Source organism: Triticum urartu, chromosome 3, assembly GCF_003073215.2.
Source record: "Triticum urartu cultivar G1812 chromosome 3, Tu2.1, whole genome shotgun sequence".
Taxonomy (NCBI): Eukaryota; Viridiplantae; Streptophyta; class Magnoliopsida; order Poales; family Poaceae; genus Triticum; species Triticum urartu.
In genome coordinates, this window is record NC_053024.1 from 649426213 (window position 1) to 649442249 (window position 16037).

The 16037-nt window shown below is 43.5% G+C and overlaps 1 protein-coding gene across 1 annotated transcript; it reads left to right on the top strand.

Moving 5' to 3' along the window:
* Positions 1 to 10377: 10377 nt before the first annotated feature.
* On the top strand, positions 10378 to 11694 carry LOC125548985 (transcription factor JAMYB-like). Its single transcript, XM_048712486.1, has one exon. It carries the CDS (start codon positions 10457 to 10459, stop codon positions 11381 to 11383), a length of 927 nt encoding a protein of 308 aa, XP_048568443.1. The 5' UTR covers positions 10378 to 10456; the 3' UTR covers positions 11384 to 11694.
* Positions 11695 to 16037: the final 4343 nt, after the last annotated feature.

A 16037-nucleotide genomic window follows, 5' to 3' on the forward strand; every position in this document is an offset into this window, starting at 1 on the left:
GCCTGTATAGTTTCTTATCCAAAGACATCGGATATAGAGTGCAAAACACAATGCATAGCCGAATGGGGTGATGCAAAATCTGAACCATTCGTTTGCTTAACTCCAAAGCCGTTCTCGCAACAAGATCGGCTAGAAAACAAGAAGTATACCTTCAATTCAAGCATGTGTGATCAAATATTTGATTTGTTGCTGAAAAATAATTACATTACAATTCTTGATCACCATGTTAAGCCATCAATCCAAGGACGAATGTATTGTAAATTGCATGATTCGTCCACGCATAATTTTGAGGATTGCAACATGTTTCGTCAAATAGTTAAATCGGCCATTGAAAAAGGACAATTGAAGTTTATTGAAATACCAAGAGATGACCAGTCTATTCCGATTGGTCCCTATGGCAAAAAGTTTTTGCATCGGCTGCTTCAAGCCGGTCCATTTAAAGAGAAGGTAAAAACTGCAGGTGATGGGATCAAGCTTTCAAGTAAAGAAGTTGTTGAAGAGCATAATGAACATAATCTTAAGGGCGAGAATTCCATCGAAGTTACAATGGAGACGCCAAGGACTGGGGGCAGAAAGAAAATCCAATGATCAATGAAAGCAAACCAAAAGAAAACAAAGACCGAAATAAGCGCAAGTGTAAGAGATCAAAAATCACCTTCGCTGAACTATTGGATAAATATCAAAAGAAGATTGAAGAGAAGAATGCTTATCGTCCAAATCATGCAAAGAAACCAAGATCACCCCCAAGGCGCAAATATGAGGATCGGTATTGGCAAAGTGAGAATTTTAATGCAACATATTCATATCCTTATTTTGGGCTGCCAATGCCAATGTCGTGGATGCCTCCCTATGCTCATATAGATCCATATTCCTCATGGGACAGGTATGATACAAGGGCACATTCTCCATCTTATTTTAGACCATCTCACCAATATTATGCAGCTCCGAGAAGATCAACATTTGAACAATCACATGTTAAAGACCGTTTCAATCATAAGGAATTGGTGCAGAGCTCAAGGAAGAAGAAAGAGGTGGTCAAGCAAGTTTACCGTGTTAAAAGAGATGGGTCGTAAGAGTGCAACTTCAGATTTGATCTCAAATGAAAAAGAGCCAATTAATGTGTTGACATTGGCTACTAAAGACAATGAGACAAAGCAACCAATTATTGAGAGTCGAAGTGCCAAATCTGAAGAAAAGAAGTTGAGAGTGCACAAGGCCAAAAAGGAATTTCCATTGGTCAAAACAAAATCATAGCCGAGATGCCTGTTCAGCTTATCGTATTGGCAAAAGAAGAAATTACAAAAACTTAGTGCACAAGAACTTGAAGAAAGGAACATGGCATGGGTTCCCAAAGGAAGTTCTCAAAATAAGAATTATGTGCAGGCTTCCATTACAAGAAGTGCGGCAAAGGTGAAGAAAGAAAAGAGTGAAAACTATGAAGGACCAAGCCGAAGGTTTCAACATCTTTGGTCTACACATTATCCATATTCTTCAACTATGCCATGGAATTCGTCATCAGGTATGATTGGTAACCCTCAATGGTCTTATTTTAATCCATGGATGCAATATAATTTCTTACGTCATGAAAGGGTATTACCAAGTCACTATACATTTGATTAGCTACAAGTTTGTTGTTGATCCAAAGGGCCGAAATACTTGTCATTCCATTTGTTTATTTCGGCTATATGTGTTTTGAATGAATTTTACATGGTAATGGCCAATATTTATCTATCGTCCTAAGAGTATGCCAATACATGGCCGTGTAGTATTCTAACATCATCCTTAGTTCGATTGGAGAGCGAAACAAGGTACGTGCTCATGGAAATTTATATGTATGCCTATATTATGATTGAATGGAGTTGGGACATAGTGACCTATGTCATTGAATATATGCTGCATAGGCCAATTCATAGTTGCAGAATTGGCTAGTGGGCTTATACTTTGTTTGGATATGATTTGGCTTATGCATCTCTGAGATCTATAAGAGGCCAAATCATAGCTGATTTTATTACTAAACATCGGATTAATGACATGCATAATGTTGATATTAGCCTTGTCTTTCTAGTACTATGGAGATTATGTTTTGATGGTTCAATTCGTAGCAATGGCCAAAGTGTTGGTGTTGTTTATATATTTCTTTATGGTATTGTTTTTTAAGCCTCGTGCCTCTTAGAATATTTTTATGCACGATTAATGAAAGCTGAATATGCATTGTTATTCGGATTGAGTCTTTTACTTGCTATAGGTGCTATACATACTGAGGCTTTCAGTGATTCGTTATGAGTAGTGCAACAAATATCCAGGGTTTATTAATGTTTTGACGAATCACTCATAGTTTATCTTGGGGTATGTCTAGATGCAAAATTTACCTTGGTTTGCTTTAAAATTGTTCATATATTTAGACATGGCAATTCGAAAGAATTGGCACAGCAAACATCCAGCTACTATGTTAATCATGTTGTATTGCATTTCTCTCAATAGCCGATGCTTAGTCTCGTCAACATAGGTAAGGCCGAACCGAAGTCCATAGCTTCGGCCACTAATGAAATTTTTATGCAGGCAAAAGTAAGGATTGGAGAAAGTATTGTCGATTATCTACAAAATCCTAGCAAAAGGGTGAACAATATGGTTCGTAGGATGACCTTGAGATACATATCTATTGTACTTTATCACTGGATTGTTAATGAAGCTGAGAAGGTTTCACCCAAGTTTGCATCAGAAAGTTCACACAAGACATGGTCGATATATACTTATCATCCTAAGGACATATAAATGGCCGATGGAGTGTTGACATCGTCCTTAGAACAAACTTGGTACAGGTTATTTTTCGGCACACTAGCTTTGCCGAAAAACAGGGGGGCATGTGTTGACGCTCAAAAGTGGCACGTTTACAAAGAGTGGCTTGAAGCTATGTCAAGAGTACTTCAAACTTACTATTGAAAGTCACTATGAGATGGCTCTCTTCAAGAAGATCAAGATGAATATGAAGATGGTCTAAAACGGAGTTCGGATGCAAAAGTTATAACAACTTCAGAGATGCTCATGTTGACACCAGATTAAAGAATGGCTTGAAACCCAATTAAGATGTCCTCATATGGAAAAATGATCAACACGAATTGTCTTCGTCTAGTCGAAAATGGTCGATTTTGATATAAAAATTGTCCCAATCCGAGTTCGTATGCAAAAGTTAGAGATATCGGAGTGCAGCCCTGTCACGAGGCGGGATGTGGCGCGCCCCGCCGGACATAGGTCTGATGGGTAGCACGAGCGAACAGGAGTTCTGCATGACCGTTTTGGCCAAGAAGATGGCCTCAAATCGAAAAACGTTCAACATAAAAGTTGTTTGTCTCGTCGAAACGGTCAAGATTGCTTTTGCGCTCGTTTCCATGCGAGATTGTTTACCACCACAAAAAGTACCCGCAAGGTGCAGCCAGTTTAAACCAAACAGTTTTGGAAAGTTCGGACAATACCAATCCGAATTTGACTAGGGTTTTGGACGTGAATCCAAGCCTTTTCTTTGCACGGGAAGTCCAACCGCCTCTTATATATCTAAGGGGTGACGGCCGATTGAACAACACACAATCGAACAAATCTATCTAGATCTTTTACCTTTACTTTTCCTTCTCCCTTGTTCCTCTTCTTCTTCTTCCCCGTTCTTCTTCATTGCAGGGCGGCGAACCTCAAGGCCCTAGGGGCGGTCAGGCTGACCTAGGGCAGCCCATAGCCGCCGCGCGCCCTGACGGGGTCCCTCCCGGGCGTGTGGGGTTTCGGGTCTACAAAAGCGCCCGCCGGATTGTCTTGCGTACCGCGCTTCCGGCGGGTCTCCTTCGACGTGAGCTGCGGTGCATCACCCTGGGCGTTGGAGGTACACGTGACGTGTTCGTGGGCGAACAGGGAGAAGTGCTTAGCTTTGGGTTCAATCTTGCGGTGCTCGATCCCAGTGACAAAGGGAAACGACACGTATTGTATTGTTGCCATCGAGGATAAAAAGATGGGGTTTATATCATATTTCTTGAGTTTATCCCTCTACATCATGTCATCTTACCTAATGTGTTACTTTGTTCTTATGAAGTTAATACTCTAGATGCATGCTGGATAGCGGTCGATGTGTGGAGTAATAGTAGTAGATGCAGGCAGGAGTCGGTCTACTTGTCACGGACGTGATGCCTATATACATCATCATGCCTAGATATTCTCATAATTATTCACTTTTCTATCAATTGCTCGACAGTAATTTGTTCACCCACCATAATCTTATGCTATCTTGAGAGAAGCCACTAGTGAAACCTATGGCCCCCGGGTCTATTCTCCATTATATTAATCTTCTGCCAACAAGTTATTTCTGGCACCGTTTATTTTGCAATCTTCACTTTCAATCTATATCATACCAAAACTATTTATCTTATCATTATTATCTCTATCAGATCTCACTCTCGCAAGTGACTGTGAAGGGATTGACGGCCCCTTTATCGCATTGGTTGCGAGGTTCTTATTTGTCTGTGTATGTACGAGGGACTTGCGTGTAGTCTCCTACTGGATTGATACCTTGGTTCTCAAAAACTGAGGGAAAAACTTACGCTACTTTGCTGCATCACCATTTCCTCTTCAAGGGAAAACCAACGCAGTGCTCAAGAGGTAGCAATCATCACGTGGTGTCTCGGCACGACGAACTGTAGCAATGGTGCATACTCAGGGAGAACACTTATACCGTGAAATTTAGTGAGAGATTATCTTATAATGCTACCGCCGAACTAAGCAAAATAAGATGCATAAAGGATAAACATCACATGCAATCAATATAAATGATATGATATGGCCATCATCATCTTGTGCCTTTGATCTCCATCTCTAAAGCACCGTCATGATCACCATCATCACCGGCTTGACACATTGATCTCCATCGAAGCATCATTGTCGTCTCGCCAACTATTGCCTCTATGACTATCGCTATCGCTTAGTGATAAAGTAAAGCAATTACATGGCAATTGTATTTCGTATAATAAAGCGACAACCATATGGCTCCTGCCAGTTGCCGATAACAGTGTTACAAAACATGATCATCTCATACAATAAAATTTAGCATCAGGTCTTGACCATATCACATCACAACATGTCCTGCAAAAACAAGTTAGACGTCCTCTACTTTGTTGTTGCAAGTTTTACGTGCCTGCTACGGGCTGAGCAAGAATCGTTCTTACCTACGCATCAAAAACCATAACACGGTATACTGATTGCTTTTTGATCTTTAGAAAGAACCATGTTCATTGAATCTGATTCAACTAAAGCTGGAGAAACAGACACCCACTAGCCACCTGTGTGCGAAGCACGTCGGTAGAACCAGTCTCGCGTAAGCGTAAGCGTACGCGTAATGTCGGTCTGGGCCGCTTCATCCAACAATGCCGCTGAATCAGGAATCAACTAGTGACGGCAAGCAATATGTATATACCCACGCCCACAACTTCTTTGTGTTCTACTCGTGCATATGACATCTACGCGTAAACCTGGCTCAGATGCCACTGTTGGGAAACGCAGTAATTTCAAAAACAAAATCCTACGCACACGCAAGATCATGGTGATGCATAGCAACGAGAGGGGAGAGTATCGTATACATACCCTCGTAGACCGTAAGCGGAAGCGTTATGACAACACGGTTGATGTAGTCGTACGTCTTCACGATCGACCGATCTAGCACCGAAGATACGGCACCTCCGTGATCTGCACACGTTCAGCTCGATGACGTCCCGCGAACTCACGATCCAATAGAGCTTCATAGAAGAGTTTCGTCAGCACGACGGCGTGATGACGGTGATGATGATGCTACCGGAATAGGGCTTCGTCTAAGCACCGCTACGATATAACCGAGGTGGATTATGGTGGAGGGGGGCACCGCACACGGCTAAAAGATCAATGATCAACTTGTGTGTCTATGGGGTGCCCCCCTCCCCCGTATATAAAGGAGTGGAGGAGGGGAAGGGCCGGCCCTCTCTATGGCGCGCCCTAGGGGAGTCCTACTCCCTCCGGGAGTAGGATTCCCCCCCCCTTCCAAGTAGGAGTAGGAGAGGAAGGAAGGAGGAGAGAGGGAGGAAGGAAAGGGGGGCCGGCCCCCCTCCCAATTCGGATTGGGCTTGGGGGCGCGCCTCCCTCTTTTCTCTTCCCTCTCCTCTATTCCATTAAGGCCCAATAAGGCCCATATACTCCCTGGGGGGTTCCGGTAACCTCCCTGTACTCCGGAAAAATGCCCGAACCACTCGGAACCACTCCGATGTCCAAATATAGGCTTCCAATATATCGATCTTTACGTCTCGACCATTCCGAGACTCCTCGTCATGTCCGTGATCAAATCCGGGACTTCAAACTACCTTCGGTAAATCAAAACACATAAACTCATAATACTGATCGTCACCGAACATTAAGCGTGCGGAGCCTACGGGTTCGAAAACTATGTAGGCATAACCGAGATATGTCTCTGTTCAATAACCAATAGCGGAACCTAGATGCTCATATTGGCTCCTACATATTCTACGAAGATCTTTATCGGTCAAACCGCATAACGGTATACGTTGTTCCCTTTGTCATCGGTATGTTACTTGCCCGAGATTCGATCGTCGGGATCTCAATACCTAGTTCAATCTCGTTACCGGAAACTCTCTTTACTCGTTATGTAATGTTACATCCCGTAACTAACTCATTAGCTACATTACTTGCAAGGCTTATTGTGATGTACATTACCGAGAGGGCCCAGAGATACCTCTCCGACAATCGGAGTGACAAATCCTAATCTTAATCCATACCAACTCAACAAACACCATCGGAGACACCTATAGAGCACCTTTATTTTCACCCAGTTACGTTGTGACGTTTGGTAGCACACAAAGTGTTCCTCCGGTATTCGGGAGTTGCATGATCTCATAGTCATAGGAACATGTATAGTTATGGAGAAAGCACTAGCAACAAACTAAACTATCATCATGATAAGCTAACAGATGGGTCAAGTCAATCACATCATTCTCTAATGATGTGATCCCGTTAATTAAATGACAACTCATGTCTATGGTCAGGAAACATAACCATCATTGATTCAACGAGCTAATCAAGTAGAGGCAAACTAGTGACACTCTATTTGTCTATGTATTCACACATATACTAAGTTTCCGGTTAATACATTCTAGCATGAATAATAAACATTTATCATGATATAAGGAAATATAAATAACAACTTTATTATTGCATCTAGGGTATATTTCCTGCACGACCACCCTTTTGGAAGCGAGAAATGGTGGTTTTTTCCTTTACTTACAAATTTGAATGTTCATAATTAAGAAATTTAGATGCATAAGTTTCACCTTATTTTTCTTGCACTTCTTCACAATTTTTATAGCGAGCCAATGCAAATTGCACTCAAAATTGACTGAACGCTACAATAGAGTAATCAAAACAAAATTAGAGAATGAAGATAATCCTCTATTCTTAACTAATAATCCAGAGAAATAAAGATTTAACACTCAGTGACTCGGCAGAAAAATCAGACGGTGGGAGAATTGCACATGCCGCCGCCATTTCCAACTTTTCTACTAGATGGTAGATGTGTGTGCCGTGTGCGGCTGTGCGCCAGTGGACGCCGTGACACCACACGCGAAGCCGTGAAGGAGATCAATAGGCGACGGCGTGGCGATGAGATGATGCGTCGGTTGCTTCCGATGGCCGATGCGAGCATGTGGCGCGGTGATGTGCCCTAGTTTCTCGATGTTGCGGGCCGATGGTTGAATCAGTGGAATCTCTGAATCAAAGGCTGGCGGTGTTGCTCTGTGCCTCCTAGTCTTGGGAGCTCCTAATTGGCGCTTCAGGCGCCAGTTCCCTAAGTTTGCGCCGACGCACCATCGATCGCCGATTCCTTCCATCGATCACAACCCCTAAAAAAACCAATCAACCATTGATTAATAAGAAAAAAATTGCAAAATAAAAATTTGTCAATTAAAAAAAGTTCATGATTTTGAAAAAATGTTCACAATGTTTTTAAAAAATTCGATGAATTTGAAAAAAAGTTCATCGAATTTATAAAAAAGTTCATTCGATGTGAAAAAAGTTCATCGATTTTTTGAAAAACGTTCATCGAATCTGAAAACAAGTTCACAAATATGAAAAAAGTTCATAAATTTGAAAAAAAAATCATCATTCAAAAGGCAGTACATCGATTTAAGGAAAATTTTACGTATTTTCAAACAATTCATCAAACCTGGACAAAGAAAAAAGAGAAAACAGTAAACGAAAAAGGGAAAGACAAGAAAGACTTCCGACTCGCTTAAGCGAGCGACCATTTGGGCCGGCCCATGCGCGTGGGAAGCACCCGCCTATTTCCTATTTCGTTTTTGCTTTCCTATTTTAGTTTTGGTTGTACTTTAAAAACAATCTTAAAAAATACATTTGAAAAATATTGAACAAGTATTTGAAAAAAAGTAGAATAAGTATTAAAAATGTTGAACAAGAATTTAAAAAATGTTGAACAAGTATTTAAAATGTTGGATAAGTATTAAAATTGTGGAAAAAGTATTTGAAAAATGTTGAATAAGTAATACAGAATGTTTAAAAATGTTGAATAAGTACTAAAACAATGAACAAGTATTTCGAAAATGCTGAACAAAGTATTAAAAATGTTGAACGAGTAGTTCAAAAATGTTAAAAAAGTATTTGAAAAATGTTGATTAAGTTTTAAAATGTTGAATAAGCGTTCGGACAATGTTGAACTTGTATACAGAAAATGTTGATCACTTATTAAAAAAAATATTTTTGCCATATACAGAAATGTAGAGTGGAAACGAAAACAAACAAAAGAAAAAATGGAGAAGAAAAAAGAAAACAACAAAAAATTGGAGAAGAAAAAAAGAAAAACGGAGAAGAAATTAAAAACCAAACAAAAAAAGGGAGAAAACAGAAAGTCCCGATGTTTTCCCTCGAGTAGTTCGCATGTCCTATCCTAACTTGAACACAGCCATAGCGCAGTGGCAAGAATCACGAGCCACCACTTTCGCGACCCGGGTTCGATCGAGCTCCTTTGTGTCTCTATTTCTTCTCTTTTGTTACTATATGTGCGCTAAATGGGCTGTCTCCTCTGCTTCGTCAAATTGGCCAACCTAAACCTTAGGATAAGGCCCAGTAGTATTAACAAGCAATATAGCAGCCCAACATAGGCCCAAGTGGCGCTGAATCATTCTTTTCTTTGTTTCTCTTGTTCTGTACGTCCATACGTTATACTCCCTTCATTCCCTTTTATAATGCACCTTATTTGTGGCACTTATGCCAAGACATGTGTGAACAAATTACCATTGCTGACTAACTAAAATTGTCGTCAAAATGTCCACAAATGCTACTTCCTTTTAGCAAACGGTCGCTAGATAAGAGGGTGCTTATTATTGTCAACAGTTGCCATTCTTTTGTCTCATCCTCAAAGGTTGGAAGCAGCTCCCCTGACATACGGTGCATACCGTTGGGCCACTGAAATGTGGGGCAAGTTCCCAGCAGGCCTACATATTAATGGTCGAACGGCACCCTGTTATACGGTAGAGGATCTTGGTCCCCTCAAGGTTATGTTTATCAAAAGAAGAAGAGAAGATGATGGGCCTAGTCTGTTGCGGTTGCCGCCTTGCCGGCGTTCCACAAATATCAACCCTTGGTACATTAGTTATTGTCATCATCAAAGTCGGTAAATTTCATTACTAATATAATCTAATCCGCTAAAAAGTACAGTAACATACTAGTACAGTAGATATACCAATTTTTTTTTGCAAAAGATAATGGCTATGTAGTGCATACCATTGAATTAGCCTAGCTCCGTCTCAGAGTATACGCGTGTATATATGAGCGTCTGCGTCTTTGTTGTGTTTTACAAAAAACTTGCCCCTGAGAAATGAACACCCAAACATGTTTACCAGAAATATGGAATTATTTTGTTGTTGTTTTATATTTGTTATTATTCATCAGGGTGCACGTGATCTCGAGAGCCACCCTCAGTTGGTCGAAAAGAAGTCAGATAGAGATGAAAGAAAAAGGAGAGTTTCGTTTCATAGCCAAAGCAAAGGTCACGCACGCTGCACGCATCAGTAGTACATCAGTCGTCAGGTCAACGTTCAACCCTCAGCAGTCAAGCAGTCGCCCAAGTGGATTTAAATAATTCTGCTATGCGACCGATCCTGCCCAACAACACGAGAGCGCGCATCTTTCTTCTCATTTAAAATCAGCATTAGCATGCCTTTCCATTTTGCGGCTGGGTAGCACTACTGCGGCAAACACATGTCCTATATTCTCCTTTGACCAGCCCACACGTCTTCCTCCACTATATAACCCGCCGTCCCCCCCTCTCCTCGTCTCATCCGAACTTCCACCTGCACCAGCAAACGACAACAACAACGACATACTCAAGCTCTAGATCACTTCCAACTCTAGCTCACTCTCGAGTCCGGCCATGGATCACTTCGACTCCTTCGGGTCGACCGGCATGGACGCCGTCTGGACGGGGCCTTGCGGATGGCCGGCGGCCGCGGCGACGACGGGCGGGGAGCAGGAGGCGACGGACCTCCGGAGGGGGCCGTGGACGATGGAGGAGGACGCGCTCCTGGCCGGCCACATAGCCAAGCACGGCGAGGGCCGGTGGAACGAGCTGGCCTCCGCCGCGGGGCTGAGGCGCACGGGGAAGAGCTGCCGCCTCCGGTGGCTCAACTACCTCCGCCCCGACGTCCGCCGCGGCGACTTCACCCCGCAGGAGCAGCTGCTCATCCTGGAGCTCCACTTCCGGTGGGGCAACCGCTGGTCCAGGATCGCGCGGGAGATGCCGGGGCGGACGGACAACGAGATCAAGAACTACTGGCGCACCCGGGTGCAGAAGCACGCCAAGCAGCTCAAGTGCGACGTCGACAGCCGCCAGTTCCGGGACGTCATGCGCCACCTCTGGATGCCCCGCCTCCTCGAGAGGATCCAGGCCGCCGCCGCCGCCACGCCCGCGCCGAGCCTGGAGCACGCGGCGTCGCCCGTGCACCCTCTTAGTGTCGCGCCGGCCTGCCGCGGCGGCATCGGCATGTGCCACTCCCCTGAGACGACGACGGTGACCACGTCGAGCACGGCTGGTTCATCGGTGTCTCTCGAGGTGCATTTCCCGTCGAACCAGCTTGTCTTGACGGCCGGCAGTACGACGAACTGGTCAGGCTCAGGCAGCGACCAGTGCGGCAGCGCCAGCGCGAGGAGCGATGACATGCTCGACGGGAGCTGGTCGGAGCTCCTCGCTCGTGCGTGCGACGACGGCGCCGACTCTGTGGTGTTCCCCCACTTTGAATTAGGGGAATCCGGCGACGACAAGTGGAGCTTGGAAGACATCTGGTCGCAACACCAGTACTGAAACTTGACTACTGATCAATTAGAAGTATACTGTGCTACGTCAGCTACCTCGATTTTATTAACGACCAGATTTACTGTAGTGTGATCTGCTTGATTACTAATCAACACAGTTAACAAAATGGAAGGGTGCTCTGAATTCTGATATATGCCTCCTTGCACGGTCGAATTACCATAGGACCATTAGTTTCATAAAAAAAGTTTTGGGAGAATTCACTCAAATTTGAAATGTTTCGGTCAGTCAAGTAGTAGTACGTTTTTTAAGCCCAAACCTATTGGTCTACGGTATTTTCACTAATATAAATCAAACAAGTCTAACATGTACACAAAAGAAGGAGGAAAAGGAATGAAAAACAAAAAAACAGAGCTTATTATCCAATGCCAGTTCTTTGTGACTATCATGGTCAAACTCCAGTTGCTATTTTGCTAGTGCAGTTCATTCTAGATGTGCATCAATCCATTCTTGCAGAACCAGTAAGTTTCTTCTTTTAAAAAAAAATGAGGATGCACTCCCGGCCTCTGCATCTGGACGATACATACGACCACTTTATTAATTATTAAGCACAAAAGACCTTATAAAGTAGTACATCAGTAAGTCTGAAGCCACCATCTAGGCAACATCTGCCGCTACTCCTACCCCTTGATGCAGTGGTGCCGAATGTCCGAGCCTAATACCAAACAGACATCGCACCAAATCCTAACATCTAATGCCGGATGCCCCATCCTAGCCACATACCGGGACTGGGTCACACGCCGGTCCGGCACTCACCGAGGCTGCCGCCGCCTTCTTCCACCGATCCATCTCCAGAGCAGGTACTGACGCACAAACCTTGCCAGGCCTGCCGTCGACGCCACCATGGCGCCAGACAGCTCGACCACCCTGTGCTCGTCCATCCAGCCGCATCCGTCGTCGATATGCAGCTGCACCATGCCGCCACCACTCGTCGTCAATGACGCGGTAGATACAACGCCGCACCACCTGGCAACCTCCGCACCATCGCCACTGCTGGAGCTACTCGGAGCCCACCATCCACAACATCTCTCCCTCGAACATCAGTTCCTCCCAAGACGGCGCCTCCATGGAGGATACGACGCGCAGGACGCCGCCGCCGTCCAATCCAGACTGAATTTTGGACTTTCATCCGGGAGGGGTTCGGGGGTGGATAGGGGGGACCTCGGCCTCGCCTCCAGGAAGGGTAACGGCGTCAAGTGACGTCGCCGATGCCGGGCCAAACACGCCGACCAAAGTTTCCTCCGGTCCCCATCCTAAGCCACCAAACCTCCGTGTACTCCGGATCCGGCAAGCCACGATCCGAAACCCGCGAAGATGAAAGAGCCATGGGGTTCAACTCACCAGAAAGGAGGATCGAGAAGAACTCCTTGTAGATCTCCAGACGCCGAATTTCAACGATCCGATGTGGCCAGCGACAATCATCACCACCCCGCGGCGGCCGACGGAGTCCGAAGAAAGGATTCAGATGGATCTGATCTGGATCCGGCGGCACCCGCGACCACCGGTCAGGCCAACGCAGCCACCACCTCACGACACGCAGGTCGCCACCGTCGCGCCGCGCACGACGCCGATGGGAGACCCGCCCACCGCGCCGCCGGACCCCACATTCGCCCGGCATTCCTATGGATCCCGCTGTCCCGCGCCAGCCAAGACAGAGAGGATGGGGAGAAGCCCCGCCGCCGCCCAGCCGGCCAGGCTTTGCCCGGCGGTGCTATGGACGGCGGCGAGGAGGGGGAGAGGAGGAGGATACTCGAGGGGCGGCGGCTAGGGTTTTCCCCTCAGATCGCCCGCGGGGGCGACGCGAGGGGCGAGGGGCTTATCCCGAAGGGGAACCAGTAAGTGCTTTGCTTTGATCTGTGCTCCAGCAGCTTTAAATCCCGTTTTATCTTAAACTCCTAGCAATTCACAGTAGCAACCTCATTTCTAAAAGCCTTCCCATTCCTTTGGATCCAGATGTTTCAGCAGCCCTGGATGACTACTTCCATAGCAATCTAAAGGGGAAGCAGTTGATGTGCCAATACTGTAACATCCAAGACAGAAATGCCAAGCTTCTTTGAGGGGAGAATGTTGCTCCAACAATCTTGGGAGAAGCAACAACCCCAGAAAAGATATCTCATAGTTTATACCGTGCTTTCATTGCAAAAGACACAATCATAGTACTCTAAGTGGAAGGATTTTCCTCAAAAGATTTTTAGAGTTAAATCTATCATGTAAAAGTAGCCAGAAAAAGATGTCCGGTTTTCTTTCTGTATTTTTCATTTGTTTTTTCTTCCAGCTTATTTCTTTCCTTATTTCTTTTACATTTTCCCTCTTCTTTCTTGTTTTCATTCTTTTGTCAACATTTCATAACGAGCCACAATGTCTTGTAAACTTTCTCAAATGCACGACAATTCTTCCATTTCGTGAACTTATTTTTAAAATTATAAACCTTTTTCAAATCCATGAACATTTTTTGAGGTTTTATGAACTTTTTCCAAATTCGTTAAAATTTTCAAATTCACAAACCTTTTTCAAGTTCATAAAAAATTTATAATTCCTAATATTTTTCAAACTGGTTAAGTTTTTCTCAAACTTGTGATCTTTTCTGAATTCGTGAACTTTTTAAAGTTCATAAACTTTTTTCAAATTCATCATTTTTTAAATCTAAAAAAAAATTGATTCACAATCTTTTTCCAAATTAGCGAACATTTCTTGAGTTCACGAACTTTTTCAGATTCTATGTACTTTTACCGAATTTGTGAACATTTCTCAAGTTCACAAACTTTTTTCAAATTCATAATTTGTTTTCAATTTTTCATGAATTGTTTTTACTAAATTCATGAAAATTTCCAACTATGAACTTTTTCCAAATTCGTGATTTTTTACGAATTTCCTGTTTTCTGAAAAGTCAACGGTTGACCGATCACCTGGTCCAGGGGTTAACTTTCCACCTGTTACCCGAGTGAACAAATAGGCAAGCGGTCGGCACAAGAAGGGAGATATAGCTCTCGTCTTGAGTGAAGCTTTTCCCTCCTGTGTCGTTTTTGGGCCAGCCCGTTTAGTGTTTTTTCTTTCGCTCGCTAGTTCTCCTTTGTCGTTCACTTCGATTCGAACATATAAATGGAAAATATGTTCCAGATTCTTCTGTTGTTTGTCCGGTTTTTCTTCTGCACTTTTTCGTTCTTTTTTTTGCTTTTATTTGTTTCTTCATGGTTTTTTTTCTTTTTCTGTTTTCCTTACTTTTCACCGATTTTCTTTGTTTCTTTCTTGGTTGTTTTTGGCTTTTCCTATTATTTCTTTGTTTCTTTCTTAGTTTTCATCACCACTAACAGTACGTCTTTCGTTTTCTTTGTTTATTTCATGGTTTTCATTCGGGTTTCTTCTTTGTTTCTTTATTGGTTTTGGTTGTTTCCATTATTTTTGCACTGTTTTTTTTTCTTTTCTGATTTTCTTCAGTTTTTTCTTTCTCTTTTGGTATAGAACATGAACATATTATTATACGTGTTTAACATTTTTTCAAATACATGTATAAACATTTTGTATAGATCTGAAAACATTTTTCCTATACTTGTTGAACATTTTTTCAAATGCATGGTTACCATTTTTTTCCAAACATATATTTTAGTGAAAACTTTTTTATACACATTCTGCACTTTTCAAGAAAAAAATCATATACATATTTAACATTTTCCAAAGACATGATTAGAATTTTTTTGAAAATGTATATTTTTTATGTCTAGTGTTTTACATACACATTGTACATTTTTTGTGTACATCAGGAACATTTTCTAAATACATGTTTAACATTTTTCAAATACATTACTAACATTTTGGAAAACATATATTTTTTAGAGTAAAATGCATCACAAGTCCTAAAACTATCATAGGTGTGTCAGTTTAGTCCTATAACTTTCAAACTGCACTTTTGGGTCCTAAAACTATAGGAAGTATGTCAGTTTAGTCCTATAACTTCGAAACTGCACTTTTAGGTCCTAAAACTATTGGAGGTGTGTCATTTTTAGTCCCATAACTTCAAAATTGCAGTTTTTGGTCTCAAAACTATGTATGTTTGTTCATCTGAGGTCCTAATCTTGCATGGCCACCATCCATGGAGCATTTTTTCAACTGAGCCCTTTGTATGTGTTTATATCCCCCAAAGTGGTACATACGCTTCCACGTTGCAGTGTGTCCTGCAACCTGCATGGCCATGAGCTGCACGGTAGCCTCCCTGAGAGGTTTGGCGTGACCGTCGGGGAGACCCCGAGCTAGTCGGCATGAAGGACGACATCCCTCTCCCTCGGCGAGGCCGCCGGGGAGATCCCGAGCCAATTGGGATGGAGTATGCCATGCCACCTCTCTCTGTGTGTGTGTGTGTGTGTTTGATGATATCGTCGTTGCCCCGACACCCTTGCCGTAGAGTTGGCCGTGCAGGCTGTTGTTTGGGCACGAGCATGGTCATAGGTGGTGAGCTGTCGGGCGACACAGAGGAGTGCGCGGAAACTGCAAAGCTGGCGCAGAGGTCGTCGAGAGTGACACAACCCTAGCAATAGCCATAGGTGGGTAGCAATTGGACGTTGTGCGACATGTCGTTCTGCTGCTGTTGGGGGAGGCTGAGATGACTGGTCTACTGTAACGCCCGGATAATTTGGCTACAGTAAAACTCTCC